The sequence below is a fragment of the Heptranchias perlo genome, chromosome 39 (genome assembly GCF_035084215.1).
Source record: "Heptranchias perlo isolate sHepPer1 chromosome 39, sHepPer1.hap1, whole genome shotgun sequence".
NCBI classification, from domain to species: Eukaryota; Metazoa; Chordata; class Chondrichthyes; order Hexanchiformes; family Hexanchidae; genus Heptranchias; species Heptranchias perlo.
Window position 1 is genome coordinate 5,230,743 of NC_090363.1, and position 18,562 is coordinate 5,249,304.

Genomic DNA, 18,562 nt, shown 5'->3' on the forward strand with positions numbered 1-18,562 from the left:
CATTGACAAAGTTTACAGAAGTTACTTGAATAATGGGAAATCTCAACCCTAATCTGCCAGTGCACAGATCCCAACTTCTCATTGGTCCAATTCGTTTTAGCACGTTTAGCCAATCATAAAGCTGTTTTTCAATTCCCCGAAAAGGTATAAAAGCAGCAGCTGAAACCAGCGTTGATCATTTTTCTGGTACAGGTTTGGAAAGTCTGTGGTGAGCATGTCTGGTCGTGGTAAAACTGGAGGCAAAGGGCGCGCCAAATCCAAAACCCGTTCGTCCAGAGCCGGTCTCCAGTTCCCCGTTGGCCGTATTCACCGGCTGCTTCGCAAGGGTCACTATGCCGACCGGGTCGGGGCCGGAGCTCCGGTCTACCTGGCTGCTGTTCTCGAGTACTTGACCGCCGAGATCCTGGAGCTGGCCGGCAACGCGGCCCGCGACAACAAGAAGACCAGGATCATCCCCCGCCACCTGCAGCTCGCCATCCGCAACGACGAGGAGCTGAACAAGTTGCTGGGAGGGGTCACCATAGCCCAGGGCGGGGTCCTGCCCAACATCCAGGCCGTTTTGTTGCCGAAGAAAACCGGTCACCCGAGCAAGGTTTACGCCTAAAACGACAAAAGAAAGAAAAAGTCACTCAAACAAACCACAAAGGCTCTTTTAAGAGCCACTCACTCACTTTCTTAAGAGCTGAACCCGGGTTATTCGCAATAGCTTTGATACAGGTTTTCTGAATGTGAGCACGACGGCTGGTCCTGCTTTTGAACTTGGAGAATTCAGCCTCTCGAACCTGTTCCATTCGCCAGGTTGCATCTTCACCAGAATTTCATTAGGTTTTTAAAGGGATTTGATATGGTAGAGACAGAGAAACAATTTCCTCTGATGGGAGAATACAGAACAAGGGGGCACAATCTTAAAATTGTGTTATTGTGCCAATAGGAGTGAAAGCTTCATCAAATTGAAATCAGGAGGTGCTTTTTCACAGAAAAGGGTAGTGTAAATCTGGAATTCCCTCCCCCAAAAAGGCTGGGGGGGGGGGATCAAATTTTGCAAAATTGCTCGTCTTGAAAGCGGCACCCGCAGCCTTTTCGGGGTGGCTCGTTGACGGGAGTCAAGACCGACTGGCGGAATTTTAAAGCTTAGTTGCAGTGTTGTAAGAAATGCCCTTTAGCCCACTTCGTATTTTAAAATCACAGCATTTTTAACAGATTTAAGTGGCTCTTAAAAGAGCCTTTTGCTATTTTTACCAGCTTAGACAAAAAAACACTGCAGCAGAAAATTTTAGGCGCGCTCCCCGCGGATGCGCCGGGCCAGGTGGATGTCCTTGGGCATGATGGTGACCCGCTTGGCGTGGATGGCGCAGAGGTTGGTGTCCTCGAAGAGGCCGACCAGGTAAGCCTCGCTGGCCTCCTGCAGGGCCATGACGGCCGAGCTCTGGAAGCGCAGGTCGGTCTTGAAGTCCTGCGCGATCTCGCGGACCAGGCGCTGGAAGGGCAGTTTGCGGATCAGCAGCTCGGTGGACTTCTGGTAGCGGCGGATCTCCCGCAGGGCCACGGTGCCGGGCCGGTAGCGGTGGGGCTTCTTCACCCCGCCGGTAGCTGGGGCGCTCTTGCGGGCGGCCTTGGTGGCCAGCTGCTTGCGGGGAGCTTTCCCCCCGGTGGACTTGCGCGCAGTTTGCTTGGTCCTCGCCATTTCTTCACTCCGACCCGCACACGAGGAAAATCCTCACCGTCAGCGGACTCGCACTGTCGCTGCTGAGACTTTTATAGCATAAGCCGTCCCTATGGTTCATTCTTATTGGCTGGATACTCTGGAGCTAAGGGACTCCAACTTTTTTTTTCGGAATAACGCTTTTTTTTCGTGTTTTAGGCCCCCCCTTTTTTTTAAAGAAGTGGGGGGGGGGTGGTTAGGGTGTGTTCATGTCCAAAAAAACCAATAAACCCAAAATAAGTGTCAAATTTAAATTTTATTATATCCATCCAGGATGCACTCCAGCCCCTGCGGTGCCCACCGGTCCCTGAAAGCCTCAAGCGTACCGGCAGACGCCGCGTGCTCCCTCTCCAGGGCCACCCGGGCGCGGAGAATGCCGCGGAAGAGAGGCGGACAGTCCGAGCGACCGCCCCCACGGGCCGAGCCTAACCTGGACCTGTGGATACCTCAGCTTGATTGAAGTCGTTTTCACTCCTCTCGCAGGAACAGGAGGAGGCCATTCAGCCCCTCGAGCCTGTTCTGCCATTCAATTAGAACATGCCCCTCAACTTTATTTACTTGCCTTTGATCCATAATCCCTTGATACCCCTACCTAACAAAAATCTATCAATCTCAGTCTTGAAAATTTCAATTGACCCCCAGCCTCAACAGCCTTTTGGGGGAGGGAATTCTAGATTTCCACTACCCTTTTGTGTGAAAAAGCACCTCCTGATTTCACTCCTAGCTCTAATTTTAAGATTGTGCCCCTTTGTTCTGGATTCTCCCATTAGAGGAAATAGTTTCTCTGTATCTACTCCATCAAATCCCTTTAAAACTTAATAAAATACTGGTGAATCTGTGTTATACCTTCTTTAATATCTACCCTGACGTTTTGTGCCCAAAACTGAGCACAGTACAACAGATTTTTTTTTAAAAATTCATTCTGGGGATGTGGGTGCTGCTGGTAAGGCCAGCATTTATTGCCCACCTCTAGTTGCCCTTGAGAAGATGCTGGGTCTGATCAAGGCTGTCTGCAACTGAAGCATCACTTCCTCACCTTTTATATTCCAACCCCCTTGAGATCAAGGCCCAACATTCCATTAACCTTTTTTAATTACTTTTTCTACCTGTGCGCTAGCTTTTAATGGTTTGTGTACATGGACTCCTAAATCTCCTTGCTCTTCTACAGCCCATGGTCTTCCACCATTAACAAAATATTGCAATTTTTCTTTCTCAGATCCAAAGTGGATGACCTCAAAGTTTTCCACATTGAACTCCATTTGTCATGGTTTTTCCCTCTTAGTCTGTCTACTTCCCATTGTGACTTCCTGCTTTCATCTACACAATTTACTGTGCCTCCTAACTTAGCGTTATCTGCAAACTTGGATATACAACTCTATTCCTTCATCCAAGTTTTATATATATATATATATATAGCTCTAGAACAGATCCATGACTCTCTTTGATCAGCTCAGTCACTCTCTCTCTCTCTCTCTCTCTCTCTCATGATAGATTGCAGTAACTTCCCCAGAACTGATGTTAAACTGATAGGTCTGTACTCACCTGACGAAGGAGATAATCTCCGAAAGCTTGTGATTTTCAAATAAAACTGTTGGACTATAACCTGGTGTTGTAAGATTCCTTACATTCATCCCTTCTTAAATAGCAGAATGACATTTGCAATTTTCCAATCCAAAGACACAATTCCTGAATTGAGAGAACTTTGGAAAATTCTGACTAACGAAGCTGCAAGTTCCTCACCTAGAATCATAGAATCGTTACAGCACAGAAGGAGGCCATTCAGCCCATGCCGGCAATCCAGTTGGTCCCATTCCCCCACTCTTTCCCCGTATCGCTTCAAATTTTTTTCCATCAAATATTTATCCAATTCCTTTTTGAAAGCCACAGTTGAAGCTGCATTCAGCACCCTTTCAGACAATGCATTTCTTTTACTACTCTGGGGTGGAAACCATCTGGTCCTGGAGATTTGCCCTGGTTATTACTATTTTCTTACTTATATTAAATCCATTAAGTTCTTTCTCCTTGATGTTTATTTAGGTTCCCTTGTGCCACTATAGTATTTTGTCCTCTTCCTCCATTGTGAAATGTAAGGAGTCATTTGTAAAATCACAAACTGTTGGACTATAACCTGGTGTTGTAAGACTCCTTACATTTGTCCACCCCAGTCCATCACCGGCATCTCCACTACATTGTGAAATACAAAGTGTTCATTTAACAAGTCTGCCATTTTTTTTGTCCTTTCTAATCTCGCCTGCTTCTATCTTTAATGATCCTACATTCCTTTATAGCGTTACTCTTAATATACTAGCTTTGATTTGTCTTGCAAGTTTTTTTTTTAATAGTCCCTTTTTGCACCTCTTATTACTTTCAAAATCCCAATGAAAGGCCTACATCCATAATGCAGGAAACCAAAGAAGTTGAATATCGGAGAAAAGATTACACAAGTCAGGCGGTGATTATGTGACACCAAGTTTAGGGGTTGAGGCCCAGATTTTCTGCTTCAATATTCTGAGCGCACACTGTGGGTGCATTTAGGGAAATTTCACACTCCCATCTGGTTATTTCCTGACCAAGACTGGGAGTGCGGAATTTCCTGTTATTTACACTTAGGGGCTAATTTTAACTTTTGCCGATGGTCAATGGAAAGGTAAAAGGTAAAATGGAGAGGTGTATAATGAGAGGCTGATCTGATAAGGCCCATTTTACACTATCACCAAAAGTTACAATTACCCCCTCAGTGTGTATCAGGGGTACCGAAGCAGCAAATCCCACCCTATCAGTCTGTAGAAGGAAATTGAGACAGGAATAGGTGAGGAGATTCAGTTCTGAGGTCCTACAAGCTAATGAGTTAGAGCATGAGGTGGTGTGACGAGTGTTGGTTTCAAGACTGAATATTGATAAAGACAGTTTATACTGAGTACAGTTATTTCCTTTGAGGGTCTGTGCTGCTCTCAAAGAAGCCTTTCCGTCTCACTTTTTATATTCAAGTAGATCGCTTCAGCTTTCTAAGCACCAAACCAATGGAGGGCCCTTCCCTGGTGTTTCAGTGCATACATCATGTGCAACAACAATTTGCATTTATATAGCAACTTTTAATGTAGTTATTGCCCATCCCTAATTGCCCTCGAGTAGGTGGTGGTGAGCCGCCTTCTTGAACCGCTGCAGTCCGTGTGGTGAAGGTTCTCTCACAGTGCTGTTCGGAAGGGAGTTCCAGGATTTTGACCCAGCGACAATGAAGGAACGGCGATATATTTCCAAGTCGGGATGGTGTGTGACTTGGAGGGGAATGTGCAGGTGGTGTTGTTCCCATGCGCCTGCTGCCCTTGTCCTTCTAGGTGGTAGAGGTCGCGGGTTTGGGAGGTGCTGTCGAAGAAGCCTTGGCGAGTTGCTGCAGTGCATCCTGTGGATGGTGCACACTGCAGCCACAGTGCGCCGGTGGTGAAGGGAGTGAATGTTTAGGGTGGTGGATGGGGTGCCAATCAAGCGGGCTGCTTTATCTTGGATGGTGTCGAGCTTCTTGAGTGTTATTGGAGCTGCACTCATCCAGGCAAGTGGAGAGTATTCCATCACACTCCTGACTTGTGCCTTGTAGATGGTGGAAAGGCTTTGGGGAGTCAGGAGGTGAGTCACTCGCCACAGAATACCCAGCCTCTGACCTGCTCTTGTAGCCACAGTATTTATATGGCTGGTCCAGTTAAGTTTCTGGTCAATGGTGACCCCCAGGATGTTGATGGTGGGGATTCGGCAATGGTAATGCCGTTGAATGTCAAGGGGAGGTGGTTAGACTCTCTCTTGTTGGAGATGGTCATTGCCTGGCACTTATCTGGCGCGAATGTTACTTGCCACTTATGAGCCCAAGCCTGGATGTTGTCCAGGTCTTGCTGCATGCAGGCTCGGACTGCTTCATTATCTGAGGGGTTGCGAATGGAACTGAACATTGTGCAGTCATCAGCGAACATCCCCATTTCTGACCTTATGATGGAGGGAAGGTCATTGATGAAGCAGCTGAAGATGGTTGGGCCTAGGACACTGCCCTGAGGAACTCCTGCAGCAATGTCCTGGGGCTGAGATGATTGGCCTCCAACAACCACTACCATCTTCCTTTGTGCTAGGTATGACTCCAGCCACTGGAGAGTTTTCCCCCTGATTCCCATTGACTTCAATTTTACTAGGGCTCCTTGGTGCCACACTCGGTCAAATGCTGCCTTGATGTCAAGGGCAGTCACTCTCACCTCACCTCTGGAATTCAGCTCTTTTGTCCATGTTTGGACCAAGGCTGTAATGAGGTCTGGAGCCGAGTGGTCCTGGCGGAACCCAAACTGAGCATCGGTGAGCAGGTTGTTGGTGAGTAAGTGCCACTTGATAGCACTGTCGACGACACCTTCCATCACTTTGCTGATGATTGAGAGTAGACTGATGGGGCGGTAATTGGCCGGATTGGATTTGTCCTGCTTTTTGTGGACAGGACATACCTGGGCAATTTTCCACATTGTCGAGTGGATGCCAGTGTTGTAGCTGTAATGGAACAACTTGGCTAGAGGCGCAGCTAGTTCTGGAGCACAAGTCTTCAGCACTACAGCCGGGATGTTGTCGGGGCCCATAGCCTTTGCTGTATCCAGTGCACTCAGCCGTTTCTTGATATCACGTGGAGTGAATCGAATTGGCCGAAGACTGGCTTCTGTGATGGTGGGGATATCGGGAGGAGGCTGATGGATTATCCACTCGGCACTTCTGGCTGAAGATGGTTGCAAACGCTTCAGCCTTGTCTTTTGCACTCACATGCTGGACTCCGCCATCATTGAGAATGGGGATGTTTGCAGAGCCTCCTCCTCCCGTTAGTTGTTTAATTGTCCACCACCATTCACGACTGGATGTGGCAGGACTGCAGAGCTTTGATCTGATCCGTTGGTTGTGGAATCGCTTAGCTCTGTCTATAGCATGTTGCTTCCGCTGTTTAGCATGCATGTAGTCTTGAGTTGTAGCTTCACCAGGTTGGCACCTCATTTTTAGGTACGCCTGGTGCTGCTCCTGGCATGCTCTTCTACACTCCTCATTGAACCAGGGTTGATCCCCTGGCTTGTTGGGAATGGTAGAGTGAGGAATATGCCGGGCATGAGGTTACAGATTGTGCTGGAATACAATTCTGCTGCTGCTGATGGCCCACAGCGCCTCATGGATGCCCAGTTTTGAGCTACTAGATCTGTTCTGAATCTATCCCATTTCGCACGGTGGTAGTGCCACACAACACGTTGGATGGTATCCTCAGTGCGAAGACGGGACTTCATCTCCACGAGGACTGTGCGGTGGTCACTCCTACCAATACTGTCATGGACAGATGCATTTGCGACAGGTGGATTGGTGAGGACAAGTAAGTTTTTCCCTTGTGTTGGTTCGCTCACCACCTGCCGCAGGCCCAGTCTCGCGGATATGTCCTTCAGGACTCGGCCAGCAGTGGTGCTACCGAGCCACTCTTGGTGATGGACATTGAAGTCCCCCACCCAGAGTACATTCTGTGCCCTTGCTACCCTCAGTGCTTCCATCCAAGTGGTGCTCAACATGGAGGAGGACTGATTCATCAGCTGAGGGAGGGTGGTAGGTGGTAATCAGCAGGAGGTTGCCTTGCCCATGTTTGACCTGATGCCATGAGATTTCATGGGGTCCAGAGTCAATGTTGAGGACTCCTGACTGTATACCACTGTACCGCCACCTCTGGTGGGTCAGGACATACCCAGGGATGGTGATGGAAGAGTCTGGGACGTTGGCTGAAAGCTATGATTCTGTGAGTATGGCGATGTCAGGCTGTTGCTTGACTAGTCTGTGGGACAGCTCTCCCAATTTTGGCACAAGTCCCCAGATGTTTTGCCGTTGTCGTGTCCGGTGCCTCGTGGTCCGTCCGGTTTTATTCTTATGACTTTTCGTAGCGAGATTTTACAACTGAGTGGCTTGCTAGGCCATTTCAGAGGGCAATTAAGAATCAACCACATTGCTGTGGGTCTGGAGTCACATATAGGCCAGACTGGGTAAGGATGGCAGGCTTCCTTCCCTAAAGGACATTAGTGAACCAGATGGGTTTTTACGACAATCCGGTAGTTTCATGGCCATCATTACTGATTAATTAATTGAATTTAAATTCACCAGCTGCCGTGGCGGGATTTGAACTCGTGACTCTGGATTTTAGTCCAGGCCTCTGGATTACTAGCCCAGTAACATAACCACTATGCTACCGTACCCCTGGAGCATCAGCCTAGATTATGTGCTCAAGTCTCTAGAGTGGGACATGAACCCACAACCTTCTGACCAGGGGTGAGAGTGCTCCCCACTGAGCCAGGGCTGATACAAGATTCAGCTATATTGTGTGAGGACTGAGGTATGAGGAAATATGGAAGGAAACAAAATAGTTTTCATGATCAGCTTGAAACCAAACAGCAAAGTTTGTCCCACTGGCTGGAGTTTTTCTTTGTGTTCCAATGGCTGGAGTGCATCCTGGATCATCACAATAAAATTATAATTTGACACTGTTATTTGTTTTTTGATTTGTTTAAAAAAAAGAAAAAAACTTTGTCCCACTATCGAGCTGCAATAATATGCTAATGAAGGATGGACAATGCGACGATTCCCATTCGCCGAATCAAGAATTTGGAATGTTTAGCGTGTCCTCGTGTAATTAAGACCAATTAGAAACAAAAGTAACAGAATTAACCAATGAAAAACCACTGCGTGCCTATCCTTCGAAAAGGTATAAAAGCGGAGGATACCGGTAGCGTTGGCTTATTGTCATTGTGAGTGCGAAACGATAGGATGTCTGGTCGTGGTAAAACTGGAGGTAAAGGACGAGCTAAAGCCAAGACACGTTCATCCAGAGCCGGTCTCCAGTTCCCCGTTGGTCGCATTCACCGGCTGCTACGCAAAGGTCACTATGCCGAACGGGTCGGGGCCGGAGCTCCGGTCTACCTGGCTGCTGTTCTCGAGTACCTGACCGCCGAGATCCTGGAGCTGGCCGGCAACGCGGCCCGCGACAACAAGAAGACCAGGATCATCCCCCGCCACCTGCAGCTCGCCATCCGCAACGACGAGGAGCTGAACAAGTTGCTGGGAGGGGTCACCATAGCCCAGGGCGGGGTCCTGCCCAATATCCAGGCCGTGCTGCTGCCGAAGAAAACCGGTCACCCGAGCAAGGTTTACGCCTAAAACAAACAATTCACTGAAACAAACCACAAAGGCTCTTTTAAGAGCCACTCAACTCACTTTCCAGAGAGGCTCATCCAGATTGTTTCGTACACTCCGGAGATTGTTCTCAAAAGCCATCTTAAACCTTCCATCTCTTTCAAGGACGTCTGCATTTCAGATAAAATATTGGATTTGTACCAGTTACGAATTTAAAGGAGAAAAGGTGCTGAGAAATGGGTGGTTGACTCGTAGCCAACAGTTAGCAAACACGCTGGTTCGTCAGATTCAACTGGTGTACAGGACACTTGGGCTTTGCAATTAATGTCATTAAAAGTTGTTATTTTAATTAGCCGTCTCAATTCTTTATAGCGTCTACATGGACTTTTTGGTGAATACCTTTATCTCTAGCTTTAAACTAAGCTATAAAATTTAGGCAAGATACTATAATTTTGAAGTCAATCATGATTTTTTACGGGATTGATTCATTGAAACAATATTTCTCGAAAGAGACGATAAACACTATCCATTGATGTTACAATGAAGGGCAGGAGGTCTGGGAAGGCAGCCGGACCGAGGGGGGAATTATGAAGAGTTGACCGGGTTTGTGACCAGAGAGGAAAAAAAACAAACTGTCGTTTCCCACCAAAACATGTCACCCTGCAAAGTCCTCCTCCACCAACATCTGGGGACTTGTGCCAAAATTGGCAGAGCTGTCCCACAGACTAGTAAAGCAACAGCCTAACATAACCATGCTCACAGAATCATACCTTTCAGCCAAGGCCCCAGACTCTTCCATCACCATCCCTGGGTATGTCCTGTCCCACCGGCAGGACAGACCCACCAGAGGTGGCGGTACAGTGATATACAGTCAGGAGGGAGTGGCCCTGGGAGTCCTCAACATTGACTCTGGACCCCATGAAATCTCATGGGATCAGGTCAAACCTGGGCAAGGAAACCGCCTGCTGATTACCACCTACCGTCCTCCCTCAGCTGATGAATCAGTCCTCCTCCATGTTGAATACCACTTGGAGGAAGCACTGAGGGTAGCAAGGGCACAGAATGTACTCTGGGTGGGGGACTTCAATGTCCATCACCAAGAGTGGCTCGGCAGCACCACTACTGACCGAGCTGGCCGAGTCCTGAAGGACATAGCTGCCAGATTGGGCCTGCAGCAGGTGGTGAGCGAACCAACACGACGGGAAAAACTTATTTCATCTCGTGCTCACCAGTCTACCTGTCGCAGATGCATCTGTCCATGACAGTATTGGTAGGAGTGACCACCGCGCAGTCCTTGTGGAGACGCAGTCCCATCTTCGCACTGAGGATACCATCCAACGTGTTGTGTGGCACTATCACCGTGCTAAATGGGATAGATTCAGAACAGATCTAGCAGCTCAAAACTGGGCATCCATGAGGTGCTGTAGGCCATCAGCAGCAGCAGAATTGTATTCCAGCACAATCTGTAACCTCATGGCCTGGCATATTCCTCACTCTACCATTCCCAACAAGCCAGGGGTTCAACCCTGGCTCAATGAGGAGTGTAGAAGAGCATGCCAGGAGCAGCACCAGGCGTACCTAAAAATGAGGTGCCAACCTGGTGAAGCTACAACTCAAGACTACATGCATGCTAAACAGCGGCAGCAACATGCCATAGAGCAAAGCGATTCCACAACCAACGGATCAGATCAAAGCTCTGCAGTCCTGCCACATCCAGTCGTGAATGGTGCTGGACAATTAAACAACTAACGGGAGGAGGAGGCTCTGTAAACATCCCCATCCTCGTTGATGGTGGAGTCCAGCACGTGAGTGCAAAAGACAAGGCTGAAGCGTTTGCAACCATCTTCAGCCAGAAGTGCCGAGTGGATGATCCATCTCGGCCTCCTCCCAATATCCCCACCATCACAGAAGCCAGTCTTCGGCCAATTCGATTCACTCCACGTGATATCAAGAAACGGCTGAGTGCACTGGATACAGCAAAGGCTATGGGCCCCAACAACATCCCGGCTGTAGTGCTGAAGACTTGTGCTCCAGAACTAGCTGCACCTCTAGCCAAGCTGTTCCAGTACAGCTACGACACTGGCATCTACCCGACACTGTGGAAAATTGTCCAGGTATGTCCTGTCCACAAAAAGCAGGACAAATCTAATCCGGCCAATTACCGCCCCATCAGCCTACTCTCAATCATCAGCAAAGTGATGGAAGGTGTCGTCGACAGTGCTATCAAGCAGCACTTACTCACCAATAACCTACTCACCGATGCTCAGTTTGGGTTCCGCCAGGACCACTCAGCTCCAGACCTCATTACAGCCTTGGTCCAAACATGGGCAAAAGAGCTGAATTCCAGAGGTGAGGTGAGAGTGACTGCCCTTGACATCAAGGCAGCATTTGACAGAGTGTGGCACCAAGGAGCCCCAGTAAAATTGAAGCCAGTGGGAATCAGGGGGATAACTCTCGAGTGGCTGGATTTATACCTAGCACAAAGGAAGATGGTAGTGGTTGTTGGAGGTCAATCATCTCAGTCCCAGGACATTGTTGCAGGAGTTCCTCAAGGCAGTGTCCTAGGCCCAACCATCTTCAGCTGCTTCATCAATGACCTTCCCTCCATCATAAGGTCAGAAATGGGGATGTTTGCTGATGATTGCACAGCGTTCAGTTCCATTCGCAATCCCTCAAATAATGAAGCAGTCCGAGCCCGCATGCAGCAAGACCTGGACAACATCCAGGCTTGGGCTGATAAGTGGCAAGTAACATTCGTGCCAGACAAGTGCCAGGCAATGACCATCTCCAACAAGAGAGAGACTAACCACCTCCCCTTGACATTCAACAGCATTACCATCGGCAAATCCCCCACCATCAACATCCTGGGGGTCACCATTGACCAGAAACTTAACTGGACCAGCCACTTAAATACTGTGGCTACAAGAGCAGGTCAGAGGCTGGGTATTCTGCGGTGAATGACTCACCTCCTGACTCCCCAAAGCCTTTCCACCATCTACAAGGCACAAGTCATAGAGTCATAGTTATACAGCACGGATAGAGGCCCTTCGGCCCATCGTGTCCGCGCCGGCCATCAAGCCCTGTCTAATCTAATCCCATATTCCAGCATTTGGTCCGTAGCCTTGTATGCTATGGCATTTCAAGTGCTCATCCAAATGCTTCTTGAATGTTGTGAGGGTTCCTGCCTCCACAACCTTTTCAGGCAGTGAGTTCCAGACTCCAACCACCCTCTGGGTGAAAAAGTTCTTTCTCAAATCCCCTCTAAACCTCCCGCCTTTTACCTTGAATCTATGCCCCCTTGTTATAGAACCCTCAACGAAGGGAAAATGCTCCTTAGTATCCATCCTATCTGTGCCCCTCATAATTTTGTACACCTCAATCATGTCCCCCCTCAGCCTCCTCTGCTCCAAGGAAAACAAACCCAATCTTCCCAGTCTCTCTTCATAGCTGAAGCGCTCCAGCCCTGGTAACATCCTGGTGAATCTCCTCTGCACCCTCTCCAAAGCGATCACATCCTTCCTGTAGTGTGGCGACCAGAACTGCACACAGTACTCCGGCTGTGGCCTAACCAGTGTTTTATACAGCTCCATCATAACCTCCTTGCTCCTATATTCTATGCCTCGGCTAATAAAGGCAAGTATCCCATATGCCTTCTTTACCACCTTATCTACCTGTTCCGCCGCCTTCAGGGATCTGTGAACTTGCACACCAAGATCCCTCTGACCCTCTGTCTTGCCTAGGGTCCTCCCATTCATTGTGTATTTCCTTGCCTTGTTAGTCCCTCCAAAGTGCATCACCTCGCACTTTTCCGGGTTAAATTCCATTTGCCACTGTTCCGCCCATCTGACCAACCCATCTATATCGTCCTGCAGACTGAGGCTATCCTCCTCGCTATTTACCACCCTACCAATTTTTGTATCATCAGCGAACTTACTGATCATACCTTTTACATTCATATCCAAGTTGTTAATGTAGACCACAAACAGCAAGGGACCCAGCACCGATCCCTGTGGTACCCCACTGGCCACAGGCTTCCAGTCACAAAAACAACCTTCGACCATCACCCTCTGCCTTCTGCCACTAAGCCAGTTTTGTATCCAAAGTGCCAAGGCACCCTGGATTCCATGGGCTCGTACCTTCTTGACCAGTCTCCTGTGCGGGACTTTATCGAAGGCCTTACTGAAATCCATGTATACCACATCCACTGTGTTACCCTCATCCACACGCCTCGTCACCCCCTCAAAAAATTCAATCAAATTAGTCAGACATGATCTTCCCTTGACAAAGCTATGTTGACTATCCCTGATTAATCCTTGCTTCTCCAAGTGGAGACTACTTTTGTCCTTCAGAATTTTTTCCAATAATTTTCCTACCACTGATGTTAGGCTCACTGGCCTGTAGTTCCCCGGTTTTTCCCTACTCCCCTTCTTGAATAATGGTACTACATTAGCGGTTCTCCAGTCCTCTGGCACATCCCCTGTGGCCAGAGAGGTTCTGAATATATGTGTTAGAGCCCCCGCAATCTCCTCCTTTGCCTCACACAGTAGCCTGGGATACATTTCGTCCGGGCCTGGGGATTTATCCATTTTTAGGCCTGCTAAAACCGCCAATAGTCAGGAGTGTGATGGAATACTCTCCACTTGCCTGGATGAGTGCAGCTCCAACAACACTCAAGAAGCTCAACACCATCCAGGACAAAGCAGCCCGCTTGATTGGCACCCCATCCACCACCCTAAACTTTCACTCCCTTCCCGACCGGCACACAGTGGCTGCAGTGTGTACCATCCACAGGATGCACTGCAGCAACTCGCCAAGGCTTCGCCAACAGCACCTCCCAAACCCGCGACCTCTACCACCTAGAAGGACAAGGGCTGCAGGCACATGGGAACAACACCACCTGCACGTTCCCCTCCAAGTCACACACCATCCCGACTTGGAAATATATCCCCGTTCCTTCATCATCGCTGGGTCAAAATCCTGTAACTCCCTTCCTAACAGCACTGTGGGAGAACCTTCACCACACGGACTGCAGCGGTTCAAGAAGGCGGCTCACCACCACCTTCTCAAGGGCAATTAGGGATGGGCAATAAATTCCGGCCTCGCCAGCGACGCCCACATCCCATGAATGAATTTTAAAAAACGATGTTCAAAGATGGAGTTTATTGCAGTCTTCCATTGATTTCCATCAGCAAAACAAATTTCCAGAGGCAGTGTAGCCACACGGAAGATGACCTTGCACAAATATCTGGAAAAACTCAGCAAGTGAGGTAGCACATGTGGAGAAAGAAAGAATTAATGTTTCAGGTCGATGACCTTTCGATAATTCGACCTTTTGAATCGTTAACTTTCTTTCTCCACAGGTGCTGCTTCACTTGCTGAGCTTTTCCAGCACTTTCTGTTTCGTATTTCGGATTTCCCGCATCCGCAGTATTTTGCTTTTGCCCAAATCTCTGGTGGGTTCTGACTCCCAGCTTCACTCATAAACAGCACAAGATATCGAACCGCGGGCGCTGTTTAATAGTTTACTGCCTCTTAATATAAAATATAAGGGCCTACTGTTGTCAAATTTCCCTTATCAGCATTTTAGCTGCAATTATGAAGATTTTAGCATTATAATTTGAGGATATTAGGGTTAGTGACGGTTTCAAACCGTTAGCTCGCTCTTCTGCCAGATTTGAAAATTCAAATCTCGCGCCGCCTAACGGCACTGTTGTGACGTCATGATTGAATTTGCATAAAGGGATTGAAAAAATGCCAGCGTCATCCAATCAGAACGTGGAATTTCAACCAATGAACACGACGCTGTCTGACGCATGCGCGGGAGGGATTTGTAATTGGCGGGAAGGGTGGGGCCCGGTTCACCGCCACAATGTCTTTAAATTTAGAGGTGACCTATTGATAAGGCGGCAAACTGCATCAATTAATGCTTACAGTAAACAATTAGGCTAAAGGCCAGGATTATATATAGAAAAAACACCAAGGGATTGAACAATAAAAGGCTCTTTTTTAAGTAATGCATTTTCGTAATCACAATTTCGACGATATTCGAGTAGCTACACCGTTCTTGTCGGAACACAGATCCCCGCTGTCCAGTGTTCAATAATTCCCGTTTCTTTTTCAATCCCGGGCGAATTCTTTTTTTTTTCTTACGTACAAAAAACCCAAAGAAAAACCAAAACCAAGTGTCAAACTAAGATTTTATTATTTTTATCCAGGATGCACTCCAGCCCCTGCGGTGCCCACCGGTCCCGGAAAGCCTCAAGCGTTCCGGCAGACGCCGCGTGCTCCCTCTCCAGGGCCACCCGGGCGCGGAGAATTCCGCGGAAGAGAGGCAGACAGTCCGAGCGACCGCCCCCACCGGCCGCACCCAGCCTGGACCCGGGCGAATTCTAATTCCAGCGCCAGGTCCCCGCCGGCTGCTTTGTGTCACGTGTTGTTTTCTTGAAAATTGGCAGCAGGAACGACCTTGCTGGGACCCCAGAGGTGTCGGTAAAATCCGGTGCCTGGCACCATAACCAATTTCCCAAACACAATATTTGTGCAAACGACCTCAATGTTAATGCATTTTGTGCTGTAACACATTTCCCCAGATACCAAGCCAGACTGACTGACGAAACTTCTAAACTGATAAGAAGGTTTGTACAGGGGAATCGCGGTAACACCCACTGTTATAATGATATCCTGATGGTATTTGTTAAAAATATATATTTGGAATTATATTGAAACGTCATTTAAGAGAAATCGGACGTCAGTTTTAAGGGGCAAAGCACTTGGCACTTTCAATCCTTCATTATACTGTACTTAAGATAATTGGCAAAAAAGCCAGAGGGGAGATGTGGAGACATTTTTTCTCGCAGCGAGTTGTTATGATCTGGAGTTTCGTGTCATCCGCAAACTTTGAAATTATACCCTGTATACCCAAGTCCAGCTCATTAATATATATCAAAAAGAGCAGTGGTCCTAATACTGACCCCTGTGAAACACCACTGTATTACATGGAATGTACAGCACAGAAACAGGCCATTCGGCCCAATAGATCCATGCCGGTATTAATGCTCCACATGAGCCTCCTCCCTCCCTACTTCATCTAACCCTATCAGCATATCCTTCTATTCCTTTCTCCCTCTGTGTGTCTAGCTTCCCCTTAAATGCATGTATGGTAATCACCTCAACCACTCCATGTGGTAATGAGATCCACATTGCAACCACTGTCTGGATAAAGCAGCTTCTCCTGAATTCCCTGTTGGATTTATTAGTGACTATCATATTTGTGGCCCCTTGTTCTGGTCTCCCCCACAAGTGGAAACATCTTCTCTACATCTACCCTATCAAACCCTTTCATTATCTTAAAGACCTCTCTCAGGTCACCCCTCAGTCTTCTCTTTTCCAGAGAAAAGAGACCCAGCCTGCTCAATCTTTTCTGATAGGTATAACCTCTCGGTTCTGGTATCATCCCAGTAAATCTTTTTTGCACCTTCTCCAGTGCCTCTATATCCTTTTTATAATACGGAGACCAGATCTCTACACAATACTCCAAATATGGTCTAACCAAGGTTCTATACAAGTTTAACATAACTTCTCTGCTTTTCAATTCTATCCCTCTAGAAATGAACCCCAGTGCTTGGTTTGCTTTTTGTTATGGCCTCATTAACTTGCGTTGTTACTTTTAGTGATTTGTGTATCTGTACCCCCAGATCCCTCTGCTCCCCTACCCCATTTAGACTCTTATTATCCAAGCAATATGTGGCATCCTTATTCTTCCTACCAAAATGTAATCCCTCTAGTCTGAAAAACAACTGTTCACCACTGCTCTTTGTTTTCTGTCCCCCAGCCAATTTAAATCCACGCCTCCACTGTCCCTTCAATCCTATGGGCTTTAATTTTGCTAATAAGTCTATTATGTGGTCCTTTATCAAATGCCTTTGGAAAGTCGATATGCACAACATCAATCGCACTACCCTCATCAACCCTTTCCGTTACTTCATTAAGGAACTCAATCAAATTAGTCAAACACGATTTTCCTTTAACAAATCCGTGCTGACTTTCATATATGAGTCCATACTTTTCCAAGTGCCAATTAATTTTGTCACAGATTATTGTCTCTAGACGTTTCCCCACCACCACTGACCTATAATTGCCGGGTTTATCCCTCTCCCCTTTTTTGAACAGGGGTGTAACATTTGCAATCCTCCAGTCCTCTGGCACTGTCCCCAGATTTAAAGAAGATTGGAAGTTTGTGGCCAGATCCTCCACAATTTCTACCCTTCCTTCCCTCAGTGGCCTAGGATGCATCCCATCTGGACCGGGTGACTTTTCTACTTGGGGTACTGCCAATCTTTTAAGTACCTCCTCTTTATCTATTTTTATCCTATCCAATATCGTCACTGCCTCCTCCTTTACTGCATCTCTAGTGAAGAAAAGTATTCATTTAATACCTGAGCCATACCCTCTACCTCCACAAGATTTCCTTTTTTGTCCCTAATTGGTCCCACCCTTCCTTTGACTGCCTTTTTACTATTTATATGTTTATAAAAGACTCTTGGGTTCTTTCCTACGTTTGCCACTAATCTATTCTCATATTCTTTCTTTGCCCCTCTTATTCCCTTTTTTAGGTCTGCTCTGTACTTTCTGTATTCAGCCTGGTTCTCTACTGTATTATGAGCTTGACATTTATCGTAAGCCTCCTTTTTCTGTTTCATTTTAATCTCTATATCTTTAATCACCCAGGGAGCTCCAGCTTTGGAAACTGCTCCTTTCCCCCTCATGGGAAAGTGTCTACTCTGTATCCAAACCAGCTCCTCCTTGAAGGCCTCTCATTGTTCAATTACTGTTTTGCCTACCAATTTCTGATTCCAATCCACCTGGGCAAAATCCCTTTTTAACTCACTGAAATTAGCCCTCTTCCAGTTAAGTATTTTTACACTTGATTGTTCCTTGTCCTTTTCCATAACTATTCTGAACCTGATGATATTGGTCTCTGTTCCTTAAATGCTCCCCCATTGAAATATGCTCCATTTGCCACACTTCATTCACCAAAATTAGGTCCAGCACTGGTTCCTTCCTCATTGGGCTGGAAACACACTGATCAAGAAAGTTCTTTTATACACATTTCAGGAATTCCTCCCCCTCTTTGCCCTTTACACTGTTACTATCCTAGCCTATATTGGGATAATTGAAGTCTCCCATTGTTACTACTGCATAATTCTTATTTCTTTCTGTAATTTGCCTACTTAATTTGCTCCTCTATCTCCTTCCCACTATTTGGTGGCCTATAGTATACACCCAGTAGTGTAATAGCTCCTCTATTGTTCCTTAATTCTAACCAAATAGATTCTGTCTTTGACCCCCCAACTACATCATCCCTTTCCAGTGCTATAATAGTTTCTATGATCAGTACTGCTACCCCCCACTTTCTTTCCTTCCCTATCTCTCCTCAATACCTTGTAACCAGGAATATTAAGTGCCCAATCCTCCCCTTCTTTGAGCCAGGTCCCTGTTATTGCCACTATATCATAGTCCCATGCGGCGATTTGTGCCTGCAGCTCACCAACCTTATTTACCATGCTATGTGCAAACTCATCTAAGACTGCCTCGCATTTGTCCCCTGTCTGATCCTTCCTATTTGATGACCCCAAACACGTTATTTCCTAAATTAGATTTGTGTTTGTAAATGCCAGAGTTAAGCATCTATATCTT

At 47.2% G+C, this 18,562-nt stretch overlaps 1 protein-coding gene and 1 pseudogene across 1 annotated transcript; one reads left to right on the top strand and one right to left on the bottom strand.

The window, feature by feature from the left end:
- Positions 1 to 214: 214 nt before the first annotated feature.
- On the top strand, positions 215 to 9,215 carry LOC137305140 (uncharacterized; annotated as a pseudogene).
- LOC137304905 (histone H3-like) lies at positions 1,274 to 1,684 on the bottom strand. Its single transcript, XM_067973695.1, has one exon. It carries the CDS (start codon positions 1,682 to 1,684, stop codon positions 1,274 to 1,276), a length of 411 nt encoding a protein of 136 aa, XP_067829796.1.
- Positions 9,216 to 18,562: the final 9,347 nt, after the last annotated feature.

What these genes read in the sequence shown, in the direction of transcription:
- LOC137304905 (XM_067973695.1), bottom strand. Translation starts at nt 1,684, where the DNA reads ATGGCGAGGACCAAGCAAACTGCGCGCAAGTCCACCGGGGGGAAAGCT.